The sequence below is a fragment of the Neltuma alba genome, unplaced genomic scaffold (genome assembly GCF_004799145.2).
Source record: "Neltuma alba isolate B1F8T4 unplaced genomic scaffold, ASM479914v2 tig00010436_pilon, whole genome shotgun sequence".
NCBI lineage: Eukaryota > Viridiplantae > Streptophyta > Magnoliopsida > Fabales > Fabaceae > Neltuma > Neltuma alba.
In genome coordinates, this window is record NW_021635332.1 from 144082 (window position 1) to 157875 (window position 13794).

The 13794-nt window shown below is 34.8% G+C and overlaps 2 protein-coding genes across 4 annotated transcripts; one reads left to right on the forward strand and one right to left on the reverse strand.

Moving 5' to 3' along the window:
- Nucleotides 1-752: 752 nt before the first annotated feature.
- LOC114756556 (chromatin-remodeling complex subunit ies6-like) lies at nucleotides 753-4664 on the reverse strand. 3 transcript variants are annotated; one of them, XM_028945503.1, is made up of 4 exons: nucleotides 4463-4664; nucleotides 2791-2977; nucleotides 1821-1888; nucleotides 753-1121 (listed from the first exon to the last, which is right to left on the reverse strand). In XM_028945503.1, the coding sequence occupies exons 2-4, from the start codon at nucleotides 2966-2968 to the stop codon at nucleotides 990-992; spliced, it is 378 nt and encodes a 125-aa protein (XP_028801336.1). In that variant the 5' UTR covers nucleotides 2969-2977; nucleotides 4463-4664; the 3' UTR covers nucleotides 753-989. The 3 variants fall into 3 exon arrangements, with proteins under 3 accessions (XP_028801336.1, XP_028801338.1, XP_028801337.1); XM_028945505.1 differs by lacking the exon at nucleotides 4463-4664 and adding an exon at nucleotides 4361-4454; XM_028945504.1 differs by lacking the exon at nucleotides 4463-4664 and having other exon boundaries at nucleotides 2791-4318.
- Nucleotides 4665-4760: 96 nt separating this feature from the next.
- LOC114756554 (pentatricopeptide repeat-containing protein At4g38150-like) lies at nucleotides 4761-9944 on the forward strand. Its single transcript, XM_028945499.1, has 3 exons — nucleotides 4761-4878; nucleotides 5932-6006; nucleotides 8584-9944. Exons 2-3 carry the CDS (start codon nucleotides 6004-6006, stop codon nucleotides 9754-9756), a joined length of 1176 nt encoding a protein of 391 aa, XP_028801332.1. The 5' UTR covers nucleotides 4761-4878; nucleotides 5932-6003; the 3' UTR covers nucleotides 9757-9944.
- Nucleotides 9945-13794: the final 3850 nt, after the last annotated feature.

A 13794-nucleotide genomic window follows, 5' to 3' on the forward strand; every position in this document is an offset into this window, starting at 1 on the left:
GTGCAACCTAAATAATGAACAGATGAATAGCAGCAAGCTCTATGATCTGCCTTTGTTCACTATATCTGGATTGTGGAAGTTCGAAAGTGTTCGACCATTTCTTTGTTGTTGACAATGTTTGGATTGATAATGGCATTTTCTTTGTTGTGCAAGATTTTCAAGTTCATCGAGCAACTCTAGGTTAGAATGAAACGCGTATGATTTCCTATAAGCAAAGTTGTAGGTGTGAAGCCTGCGAATTAAAAGGAAAAGAAAAATTAACTTTTAATTCTTATAATTTTGACTCGATTACATTTTAACTCAGTACAACTTAATTTTTAAATTTTAACGTGGTTATAACTCACTTCTTGAACTTGGACTTGATGCAACTCAATATCTATAAGGATTTAATTGCATTGAGTTCGAGTTTAAGAACTAAATTACAACTAAGTCAAAAATTCAGAAACTAAAAGATACATTTTTCAAACAAAAACCATCATTATGAAATAGTTACTCCCAATTAGATTAAACAATGGTTAAGTTTAACCAACAGTATTAAACCGTAGACAATCGTATCAGCAAAAAGGACAAAAAAAAAAAGCATGCGCTCTAGCAGGAAAACCCATGAAGAACACACACAGATACATACAATTAGTTTTTAACTTTTATATCTCAAATCATGAATATTTAGGAACTGTTTGGATGGAGACCAAACTATAGATTTAAAAATAATTTCATCATAAATGAAATAAGTATAGAAATAGAGTTTTGTCTCGACTTGCATGAAAATACATTTTTAAGTGATTATGGGATATCCAAACACCCTCTTAGTACATCATGAAATTGACAACGAAGACGTTCTTTTTTCGCAAGGGATCCACTGTACATAGTAATGGGCCTATAAACAAACTTTAGAACCTACAAAATCAATTCAGAAGTTGAACCAAAAACAGAAAAAAGTCAAAAGGCCAATGGGGAAAAGGACGCTGCTTGGTGGAAATACTACACAATTATTTAAGAACAACTGCAGCATTCCTCAGAGCTAAGTACTTCTGTACATACTCACTGGGAAGCGATCTCACTGTTCTAAAAACTTCGGCGTTTGCATATCGGAGTTTAGTCCTAGGATCATAGTAAGGTGCCTGCAGGACATTAATCATTTAATCATTTCTTCAGTACAAGTTCCCATGGCACTGGCAGCATATGTGGCAAAACAAGACAGCGAGTCCCATGACTTGCACCAAGTCTAAGGTGAGAACCACACAAAAAATGATCTGGTATGATAGGCAAATTAGAATCACATAGAACAATGATCCGTGCAACTCATATAGGAACAAAAGCGTCTTTGTCCAATCAAGAGAACAGATGAATCAGATACTAAATTAATTTTTTTAGTTCCCAGTAAACAGAAGGGGGGGGGACTGTAGATGATTATCCAAACCAGGATATCAAAAGTTCATGTTGAAGACGTTTTTGTCCTATTGATTACTTGATAAGCATAGACAAAATTAAAAGGAGTCGTGATTAAATGTATATTTCATTTTGTTTTCCTGTTGTAGTGTAAGAAAATATGAAAGGGTGGGAGAAGTTCAACACGGGATAGCAAAAGACAATAAATAGGGTATAAATGCATGGGTAGGCCCTTCACTTAAGATCTTAAACTTTTCAGTTAAGTTGGTACAAGCCTCAGCCTTTCCGGTCACCCCCTTCCCACGATCAACAATTTCCATTACTTTTTTGTTAGAAAATTCATCAAAAATTTCAAAACAAAGAAATATATGACATGCTAAGTACATCAAGTGAAATATCACAAACCAAAACAAATAAAAATTGTAACATACCTCAAATCCTGTAATGTCACAAATTCTCTTACAGGGATGCATAGAAGGGGGTGACTCAATACTGATATCTGCGAAGCAGCAATAAATAAAAATCAGATGATTGAAATTTTCCTTATAGGTGGTGCCATCAAGATGTTTAAAACTGACTAGATCGGCCAGTTCAATCAGTAAACCAGCAGACACACCCTGATATACAAGCTCAACTAGCCTGCCTGAGAACTGACAAAACCAGTATCATTGTGAATGAGACAAGCTTGACCAGTCAAGCACATAACCAAATGACATGATTTCAATTTGACCGGTCAAGAATTAATCGGCAAAATGGAAGTGGGATTTGAACTCCCCCATATTCTGGGGAAAAAAATGAGGAGCCTCGTCAATACTTTATGTTAAGCTCTTTGAAAAGCAAGTGCATGCCATGTTAGTTATTTTAATGTCAAGGTACGGTGAAATAAACAGCATAAAATACAATAAAGAATTATCATATTATAAATTTAAAACTTATCTTACTAAAGCGGTACTTAAAATTGTCAACCATCCCATATACCTTCAGTACATCATTGAACCATGAGCTGTTCACCTTTATGATTCAATCAGAGGTCGAGTTTTAAAACATTGGCCTCAGGCTCTAAAATTAAAGAATATGATACAAATCAATGTATGTACATCATTGACAACTAATCGCAGAACCCAATATTGAAATTATTTCAAATTTTGGAACATCTTAACTCATTGTAAAGAAGAGTTCCCACATTTAGCTTAGAAATCAAAATAATTGTTTTCCAAAACTGCCCTAATCCATCGCATAATTCAAATTTTGTACAAAATCAAATTAAAATTAAGAGGAAAGGACCCGCAGGCTACAGTATATGGATTTCAGAATACAGTATAAAATGCATACATAGACTACCAAGTACAAAAAATGGATCACTTTCAACAGTCAAAAAATGACATTGGTTTGATAACTCACAAGTAGGCTCATCGGGTGGGTAATTTGAGTAATTCTCAGATTGAATGATCTGCTTAAGATGTTTCCAGTGCCTGCCTCTGGATTGGCCCTTGGGGTATTTCTCATACATTTGCACCCGTTTAAAACTAAGGTAGGTTGGCAACACTATCTCTGCCTCCACTACCTCTGGCTCCATCATTTTTTGCTTCTACAACATTAGTGCAATATCAAGGTAAAAATGTTTTAGAAATTAATATAATAATTAAGAAACAGATAATAGCATCCATCTATACACATAAAGTTATTAACAAATTGTTTGTGTAAGAAACCAGAATCATGCCCCTAAACACTAAAGACCAGGTTTGAAGTGTTTTTTCCCCTGCTTTCACAAAATATGAATCATTTTGTTAGTGAATTAATCTTGTTTCAGCTTTGTTACTTCCCTTCCCAGTTTTACAAATGAATTTGTTTTAATTTTCTTCAGCCTGTATGGCATAAAATTCATACAAATTTTTAGTAATTGAATGCAGAAACCCTGTTCTTTGAGTTCCAGCTTCAAACTTTCAACTATTCTAATAGCTCATCATCACATAGGCTTTTGTAATGGAAGGCAAACCTTCAAGAATATGCGCAAACAGTCGTTCTATAGCTAGAGAGAACTATCTTGATTACTAAAATAAATGAATAATGCTGCCACTCATATGGAAGAAGTTGCTCCTCAAGCTTCTTTACGGTTTTCAATTAATTTTTTGTTTAATAGGGATTTTCCTGTTCAGCACACAGGGGGATTAATTGCTATCTTCCATGCTTTTTTTGAATGTGATTTTTCCTTTTTTTCTTTCCTTCAGTCGTTTGGAATTAGGATATCAATACATTTCTTATTCCCTATATAAGACTTATTTCTGTCTCCACTAACTATAACGTGAGTAAACCACTGATATTGCTTCTTGCTTCACAGAAAAAGTAAAAACAGATTTCATAAATAAAGTCTAGCCTGTCATCTTTAACTGAACGCATCAAGATGGAAACAAACTTAATTGCAATGAATGAACGCCTACACATTGGCTTCATATCTCCTATCACTAACAATGCTAATGATCTTTGGTTTTTCACATTTTCTTTCTTAGTCTTACGTTACATTTTCAACACTTGAACCCAAGAGGTAAGAGATCTGCCCAAATATTTGGGCACCCTTACCACCTGAGTCAAGCAAAAGGTAAAAACAAAATGCAATATTACTTCGACATCAGAACTCAGTAGCATGCACCCAAATGTAAAAAGAAGCATTAGTAACCCCTAAACATTATATCAGTACAAGGACTGCATGCAGCATCACATAATATAATAGCCCAATGTAAAATGCAACAACATAGCAACATGAGGAGTTCCAGATCCTATGTCGAACAGACATGGACATCATCATCTAAAGTACTATACGCAGATAAAATTTATTCATAAAATCAAGTAACCATATAAAACTAGGAACTAGTAGTGTTATAACCAATATTACAACATTTTTTCCCTTTTTGGGCAAAACTACTACTACAACAGCTACATCGAGCAAAATCCACAGGAAGTTACGAAAAGTTACCTTCCGGCTTTCAGCATCCAAAACTGTTTCTGCTCAAGTCAACAACAAAGATCGAAACCAATGAAGAAAAATAGAGAACCCTATGGCAATAAGATACCTTACCTCTAATATCCTTAAGCTCGGAAGCAAAATAGAGTGACAGCCTGACGGGATATGCTTAACTTCAAATTTTAACAATTCTGAAGAAAACCTCTCGGATGAAACTGGAAAATTACTATAACTGACAGATTCCGGCGCTTGACGCCGCTGAAGCTATCTGGTCTAGCCCAGTCCGCCCGAGCTGGACCGGACCGGACAGGACTGAACAGGAGACTGAACAATCAGACTAATTGGACCCGGCCCTAAATATATATATATATATATATATAAATAAATCACAAAAATCAAATCGCCGCAGACGACGTCGTGTTTGAGGCTCTGGTCTCAGACTGGAATGTGTTCGACTTCGGAGATCCCCTCATAGTTTCCACTATCTCTGCGCCTCTCCCTCCAGCGGTCCACCATCTCTTCTTTCCAGGGTGAGTGTCTTCCCTTCGGCGTCTTTTCAAACGGAACCCCCGATCTGAGCTGTTTTTCTACCATGTTTTTGCTTCTCGAAGATTCCCTTTGAAGATTTCAGATTCTGTGTTTATCACATTGGGGTGATTCTATTACTGAGCTCACTTTCTTGTTTTGATCAAAATTGGGCATGGAAGTAAAAAACTTAGCTTCACTGTTCAACCTGAAATCACCACAAATCATTTATAAGCTAGTGCTCTAAAGGTGCTGTAGGGATTACGAAAGGGATATCACTGTAATTTTCTGTATTTTTTGCAGCCAATGCTTCTGGAGATGGGGAAATTAACTGAAAATAGGTTAATTTTCACCCAAAAAAAATGTCTAGGAGCGTTCATTTTCTTAATTATCTTTTTTGACAAAGCTTTTATTTTTTTGGAATGAAAAGCTTTTAGCTAGTGACGAATAATGTCAGAAAAATGTGAGCTACTTGCACATTTGCAGTTTGCGTTGTACTTCATCATTCTATGGTTATTCTTTACTTTAATTTTCGCTTCTGTGATTTGATGTTTTGTAATTCAATCTCAAAGTTATTCACATCAACTTATTTTGGTTATCTATCTTTTGATGCATTGCCTTTGTTGCTGTTTAAAATTCTTTGTGAAAGTCTGAAAGATTGCGTTACAGGGTATACTAGTTGGATGCTACAATGCAATATAAAACACATTCTGTTAATCTAGTTGTGGGCGGGTAAATATTGCCTTTTTAGAAGCTGAAAGAGTTTATGTGACCTTTTAACTGCTTGGCTTGCCTAGGCATGGGGTGAGAGTGGGTTGATAGTGATGCTCCTTTAAAAGGAAATGCAGATAAGAATTTTGGTCGCCACTTTGCAATGGCTTTGGTCTTTAGTTTTATGTACACTTTTTGCTCAAAATTTTATATTTACCAAGCATGGAACGTTATTCTGCTTTAATCATCCCGGATGTAATTATCAAAAGATCTAATTGGTATCACGTATTCATAGAAGAATCTCGTTTCAATATGCTTTACAAGGATCTAATTTCCATTGGTTTCAGGTAGCCTGAAGCTTTTGAGAGCTGCGTTGATCTGATTCCAGCACAAGTTGCAGATAGATACAAAACAAGCAGATGGTAAGCTCTTTGCACATCTAAAATTGCTGGGTTTAGAAATCAATCCTCAAAAGAAGTAAAAAAAACTTGAAGATAGAGCACAGTAAACTATGCCCAACGACCATGTTTATTGAATCTGCCAATGACGATTTAAATATGTAAAATGATAATAAAAACAGAAAAATTTACTCATATCCACTAAAACAGCAACTATGCTGCTAAATATTCAGGACAAACTTTGACAGAAACAGGCTATTCATTATTATTTTCGAGCTACAACTAATTCCTAATAGTCAGTAACTAATCCACGTCAGCTAATGAGGCACATCTCAACATTTTTTTTTCCCAGTTCCTGCTTATGGTTCCTTTTAAATTGCACTGGTATGCACCTGAATGATGGTTTCACTTGTTTTTGTTTTTCATCTAGCAACAACTCGAGATTCCTGAGCTTTAGACTGATATATCTATATGTCTATTCTACTTTTGACTCTACATAGGAGTGAGATTGATGCCTTCTAAGTTGATGTATGCATCTTTTATTTCTTTCCCGTAAAACTTTGGAACCACAAGAAGTATCCGCCAGCTAGGAATGCATTAACAAATTGGTTTACGCATCTCAACTCAACTCCCCCCCCCCCCCAAAAAAAAAGAAAGAAAAGGAAAAGAAAAATCTTCGGCATCCTTAAATTTTCATCCCTTATCTCTCTGTATGTGATTTTGTTTATTAAATATTCCTTCCACTTATCATCAACAACAACAAGAACAACAAAGCCTTATTCCACTTATCTTCATATATGCAAAATTTGTAAACTAAGGAATGCGATGGAAAACTTAGAATTGAAGTTTATTTTGTGTTTAGTAATTGTCAACAAGTTTGACATTAAGTAGGTTTCAGATTATTTCCTACCTATTCGTCTTTCCGATCTTATCTTTTATTCCTCCATTCTTCCCCAGTTCTTTCCCTCTTTCCGCTTTTCCCTTTCCCCTCCTAGATATTTGTTAGGTGGTACAACAACAGTTACAATACGCCTTCACTAAGTGGGTTTGGCTTCATGGATCAGACAATGTGCTCTACGAACAATATATTATTTAGTAAGAGATCTCATTTGATAAGAAGCCTTATTCCAATGTTTGTTAGGTACAACATTGGGACAAAATCCTGGCAACATCATACTGAAGGGAAAGCCAATAAAATCTATCATTGACTAATGCTATGGTCTCATCCTTACCAAAATGTCTAACTAAGCCCTAGCATGCTATTCCCAAACAGAAAAATCTCTCATGATTGTCTGCGGAATGGGCAACTTAGTGATATTGAAGGGGTAAGCTTCCCTAACGAGGAAGAGTTTCGTTACATAGATGATGCCTTGTGTCATCTAAGCTCTCTTCCCTCCAAAACCGAAGACATGTATAGAAAAGTATATATATATATATATATATTAATTGGGTTTATTTTGTGTTTAGTGATTTTCTTTGTTTTAATAATTTGGATTTTCTTTAAACTATTTTAAAATAAGATATCTAGGTTATTTTTTAAAATTAATTTATATTTCTGTCTCAATAGCCCTGGGGTTTATCATTTTTCAAACTCTATGGCCTGTTGAATGTTATTAAGATTATACACCATCCACTTCTCCTTTTGTTCTTCTCTTTTCTCCCCACTTTCCCATGTCCTACATCAGTATTTTATCTTTATGGTCACTAAAACAGTGAAGAGCCAGCATAAATTTTATGCTTATCAGTTAAGCTGCTACCTTTTAGTGTTGATTGGCTGATTTTAGAGCCTTGACTTAAAGTAATGTCATATCGTTGTATCACTGTACTGATCTTTTAATTCCTAGCCTTGTGAAAGCTGATGACTTAACCTTGTTTTTGAATTTGAACGGGGAGGAAAAGAATTGTGATAAATTCTTGGTGACACTATCTTTAATCTCATGCAAAATTTCATTTTCTCTTCACACAATTTGTTCCTGTCAAGTAGCTCATGTTGTCTTATGTGTGATCTTCTCCCTTTCCCCTAACAACCACTTCTTTTAAAATAAGGGGTCTTTTACTCTCTGTGTGATTCTAAGTTTAACTAAACTGTAACAGCCATCCATGACTATTGTTACTTGGTCTTCAACTTCGGTTTGGGTACTGGAATTTCAGATCACCTAAATTCCTTTCCTCAAGCTTGCTTTCGTGCACCTAAGTTTTAGATTTCAGAAATTGAATAATTGGCTCACCTATTTTGACAAATGCAACGATCAACATCATATATTGCTTAGGTAACATCTGTTGACATTGAAAGCGATAGCTAAAAGTTAATGTTTATTGTCTAATTAGACAATTAAATAGAATACGATTTTTTTGGGGTCCATTGTTCTTGACTCAAATATCCCTCTAGGTTTATGTCTTTGTTCAAATATATGATAATCCAATCCTCTATGCAGGTTGTATAAAAATTCAAATAATCTGATCCTTTTATCCCTTGTTTCCTGGATCCTTTTTACTTGATTATTATTCTGTATTGGGTTGTCTGCTAATTTCTTCCCTATATTTTCATTTACTTCTGATTTGGAGATTAGTTCTTCTCTGCTAAACCTAATCCATGAACAGGTCTACGTGCCAGCATTGCAAAGGAAAGTTTATAGGCTTTTATCCTCCTCCAGCACTTACAGGCTCTCTCTTCCACGTTGCACATCTTCTCCATTGCACTTCTCTTGTGCTTGTTCAGAGGCATCATGGCTTAGGACCATACGCCACTTTAGTTCCTCTGATGACCATAATTGCTTCATCAAACGACATATGAGAGACCCTGATGGGTCTTTAAGTTTTGATGACAAGGGTGCCAGTGACAGAATCCAACAGCATCCTTCGGAACCAGTTCCAAATAGGCCTTCAAGAAGTGACCACCAGTTTGATCAGCCTCCTCCGAATTTTCGAGAATTTAGCAGAGGCTCCCGTTCTTTCACTCCAAGATCTGATAGCCCACTCGGTGATGCTGAAAAGTCAAATATATATTCCCAATCCACTGCTGGATTTCGGGGTAGAAACATGGGTGTAGGAGCAAATAAGGAAGCCCCGAAAATGGACCAAAGTTTTCTTGAGAAATTCAAGCTTGGTTTTGATAATAAGAGATCTAAGCCCTCAGAGGATGCAGGAAGCAGCCAATTCGAAGGAGAGAAAAAGTCAAGCCCTGATGAACCAGCTCCAGACTCTATACCTCAGGATGCTGATGAGATCTTCAAGAAGATGAAGGCAACTGGTCTAATCCCCAATGCAGTGGCTATGCTTGATGGTTTATGCAAAGATGGTCTTGTTCAAGAGGCCATGAAACTTTTTGGCTTGATGCGGGAGAAAGGTACTATTCCAGAGGTTGTCATATACACTGCCGTTGTGGAAGGCTACACAAAGGCCCATAAAGCCGATGATGCAATAAGGATTTTCAGGAAAATGCAAAACAATGGCATTTCACCAAATGCTTTCAGCTACACAGTCCTCATAAAAGGACTCTACAAGTGTAACAGATCGCAAGATGCTATTGAGTTTTGCATGGAGATGTTAGAAGCAGGTCATTCTCCAAATCTATTGACTTTTGTAGGTCTAGTTGACAGTATCTGCAAGGAAAAAGGCGTAACCGAAGCTCAGGGTGTTGTCAGAAGATTAATGGAAAAGGGTTTTAATCTTAATGAAAAAGCAATTAGAGAATTTTTGGACAAAAAGGCGCCATTTTCATCTTCAGTTTGGGAAGCCATCCTTGGGAAGAAAACCCCACAAGGACCATTTTAGATGTCTTGGTAGACACTGAAGCTATTTTGGTTTATATCTTTTGTTGAACGATCACGGCTTCGAATCTTTATTAAACGCTAATATTTAGTCCTTGTCTCTGTTAAAGCTTCAAGCTTTTCAAAGATTCAAAATTGCTCCACTAAGGTGTTATGCATCAAGTTTATGAAGTTTAGCTTTTTGGCGAAGCATGCGATCCGGTTACCATTCTTACCGTGAACAAGTCCACCATGTGATTGTTTGTCTTCTCTGGTTTACTAATTTATCTATATTAAGGTATACCTGACCCATTCAAGGAAATGATTTCTTAGGCTTTGAAAAAGGCACTTGGAAACGCACGTTATTTTATGTAATTATGTACTATTTAAAGCTATTTTTGTAAACTATTCTTATAGAAATCTAGTTTCCTTTTTAATTGTGAATCATGAAACTTTTTTTGATTAAATAGGCAATTAAAAATTTTAAAATAACTTTTCTTTCAATAATTAAATTTTACAATCACCTATTGTAATTTGTAAGTCAATTTTGCTATCAAAATTTGCCACGGGTCGTGTATTAATCTTGGCATTACCTTAGTTGGATCTAAGTAATGCTCAGGAAATGCGTAAACCTTATCTTTGAGCCCAAATATATAGGTTTGGATATTAGCGTTCTTGGGTCCAAGGAAGGGACTCAAATTTCAAGGTCGGTTGGGATCAAAAGTGAATTTTGGACATACATATTCCAACCAGCATATCCTGTTTACAAGATCAACCATCCCAAGCTAAACATAAGGGTCGTTTGACAGTTTTCGCGTTTTACGCCCATTCGAATTAGTTGTAGACAATCTATTTTGCACCATGTAAAGTAAATATGCCAAAAAAAAAAAAAATCTCGTAAAGCATAAAAGCAATTTTTAAACGGATCCAAATGAGTTGGGCTTCTCTCTTATGCTCTCACCGCTTGCTACCATCTTTTACCCCCCAAAACCAGTGAAAATTAGACTGAATGAGGTGGTTCAACTGAAAAACTGATAAATTAGCTAGTGATTTGGTTTGGTTCAAGTAATAAATCAACTTGAATCGGCATTAACCCGATCAAACTGGGGGAGGGTGAACCGGTAAAAATTGATGTGAATGGTGATGAACCAGTTTGGATGATTACCTTACTATTGATTTTTTTTTTTTTCCTCATTCAGGTCCTAATATCTCAATCACTATAAATTTGAATGAATTTTAATAATAATTTTGGTATCAATGACTATTAATTTTAGTTAATGAGGAATCTTAAAAATCGAAATTCTCCATGTTATTGTATCTTGTTATTATTATAATCAAACCACTGTTGTATTTTCTTATAATTTGTCATCAGTAATTATTAATATTGTTATACTTTGATATTTTTAATTAAATTATATTATTTTAATATGATCAGTTTGAACTCGAGTTGACCCTGTTCTAACCCACTGACCTTTGAACCACTCTCTGAACTAGTTTAGTATCCAGTTCGATTTTTTGTTGCTTGCCCAAAACCACATTGTTTTGGGACCCTAAAATATTTTTGTATTTTCTTAAATTAATTGTTAGTACACTCAGCATAGTAAAATATTTTTCTACTAGCACCCCATATCTAACACGTTACTCTGAAATATTTTTCAATAATACCTAATATTTTAAAAGTTTTTTTCGTAATATTTAGCATCTAACATTTATCACACTGAAGTATTTTTTTAATAGCACCCAATATTTTAAGCTAATTTTTAGTACATTCAATGTCCTAACATATTTTTCTAGTAGTAGTTAGTATCTTGAAGTCAATTTTTGTGGAATAGTATATATTATTATCAAAGCACATTATTTAATAAAGAAAATCATGATGAAAAATAAAGTCTAGGCTGGTAGGTGCAATGTGTTTTATTCAATTTTATTTTTGGTAAATCCTAATTTTTCTCAATTTGATGTCCTATTTTCAATATTTTTTTAAAGAGGGTAAGTAATAGGACATGAAAAAAAATAATTATAATTTTATTATATTTCTAAAATAATTATAAATTATCAATTTGGCATAAGAAGAACTAGGTTCCTATCTTTTTCTCTGTGCCTAAACTCTTTTCTTTTGACAACTAAATGCAGCTTCCCTCAAACCATCCGCAACCGCCGCATCAACACATCTGTTGATTTTCCAACGTCTCATTGCTGCGTCTCCACCACCATCCTCCTCACCGTTGCAAACAAATTTGATCAGATTTCCCAACTCATGACTTTCCTGCCATAACCGTCAGCCAATAGTCCCAGATCCCGAATTTTTTATGTCAAATCACGACACCACCAGTATAGTTAGAATTGCCCTCATGAACACGATCTGAACCCAAAGTTGACCAAAATCAAAAAGAGCCTCCACACCCCTCCATGTGCCTCCTCAACGTCTACGAGTGAATTCCTCGTGCATCACATTGTATTTCACAAAATTTACATTTCGTGACCCAAAGTTTGGGAAAAAATTACACTCTGACCCAAATTTTTGGAAACAATTACAATTTGACCCAGATGTCCGACAAAATTACACTTTAAACCCAGAGTTTAGGGGGAATTAAACTTTTGGATCCATTTTTGTAAAATTACACTTTTGAGCCATTTGGCCATTCTTCAATTATGTACCTTCCTAAGCTATTGAAAGATTGGGATATATTTCTTTTTCAATTTCTTTATTATATTTATTTGTTTTATTTAGCCTCTCTAATTTAAAAAAAAGGAGGGAAGGAAATTTAAAAAGGGAGAAGAAAAATTTAGATGGTAGAAAAGTTAGTTTAGGGAAAAAAAAGGAGAGTAAGAAAAGAATTGTTATGCTACTTAGTTTTAAGTATAAGTTATAAAGAATACCTTTACAGAAAGCTTCACTATACACATGACACCCCATATAAGGATATTGATCATGACTGTACTAGATACACTACTCACACTTACCGGTATGTCAACCAGGTGCAATATGACTATGTTGATTGTGATGATTACATTGCCTAATACTATGCTAATTCTACATATCATTACTGTTATGAGTATGTCATGTAACGACAACTTGGTTGCAAGGTGCAAATAGAATAACTTGAAGCTAAACTTGACTACTAGAAATAATCATGTAACTATGCACCCAGTAAGTTTGAAAAACGAGTTAATGAGGGAATTGATAAGCTTATGAAATTCATCAGTAATTCAAAGAATCAAGTGGAAAAGGCTCTCCAAGTAACTAAACTAATAAGGATCAAAGCTCATTCATTAAACACGAAAGAAGATATTGTAAAAGTGAAGTGGTGCCTACAACTCATGTAGAGCCCATTCATATTACTCAACAGGCACCACTGGACATGTCTGTGATTCAATTGAGCGAGACCCTTGATCTTATTATCGTTAACGGTAAAAAAAATTTCAAATACTGATCAGATTGTTCGATTGGCACAAGTGTAAGTAGTTTCTTCTTATATTGTGGCCAGCAAGAATCAGTTTCATTATTCTATAGTGACATCTCGTTTGAAACATACACCTCCTAAGATTGCCTTATTATTGAACAAATCACTCCAACGGTATCTTGTACACTGGAAAAGTTTTCTAGATACTATCCAAGATCCAGTTGCTCATTGTTGCCAATGGTTCCTCTTTTGGTACCTTCCTCATTGGAAAGTAGTCCCAAATTGAAGTATTATGCCAAGCTCTTTACCCCTCCCTTTCCTCCCAAGATTTGTGCATCAATTTTAACTTATCAGGAGTCGAGTTCTCAAGTAGGGGGAAAATAATGGGACATGGAAAAAAAAATAATATGAGTTTATTATATTTCTAGAATATTTGAATTATCTAGGATATTTAGATTATTTAGATTTTTAGGATTTATTTAGATTTGTTAGTATTTTATTATTTTATTATTAGAATTAGTTGTTGTTATTATTTTCAGTTTTATTACTATTTTAGTATAAGTAACTTTAAGTTCTTATTAGATTTGCTTGTATTTCTTTTTTGTTATCTATTTTTTTATCATTCACTTTTTTGCTCCTAATTTGAATCAAAATAATGG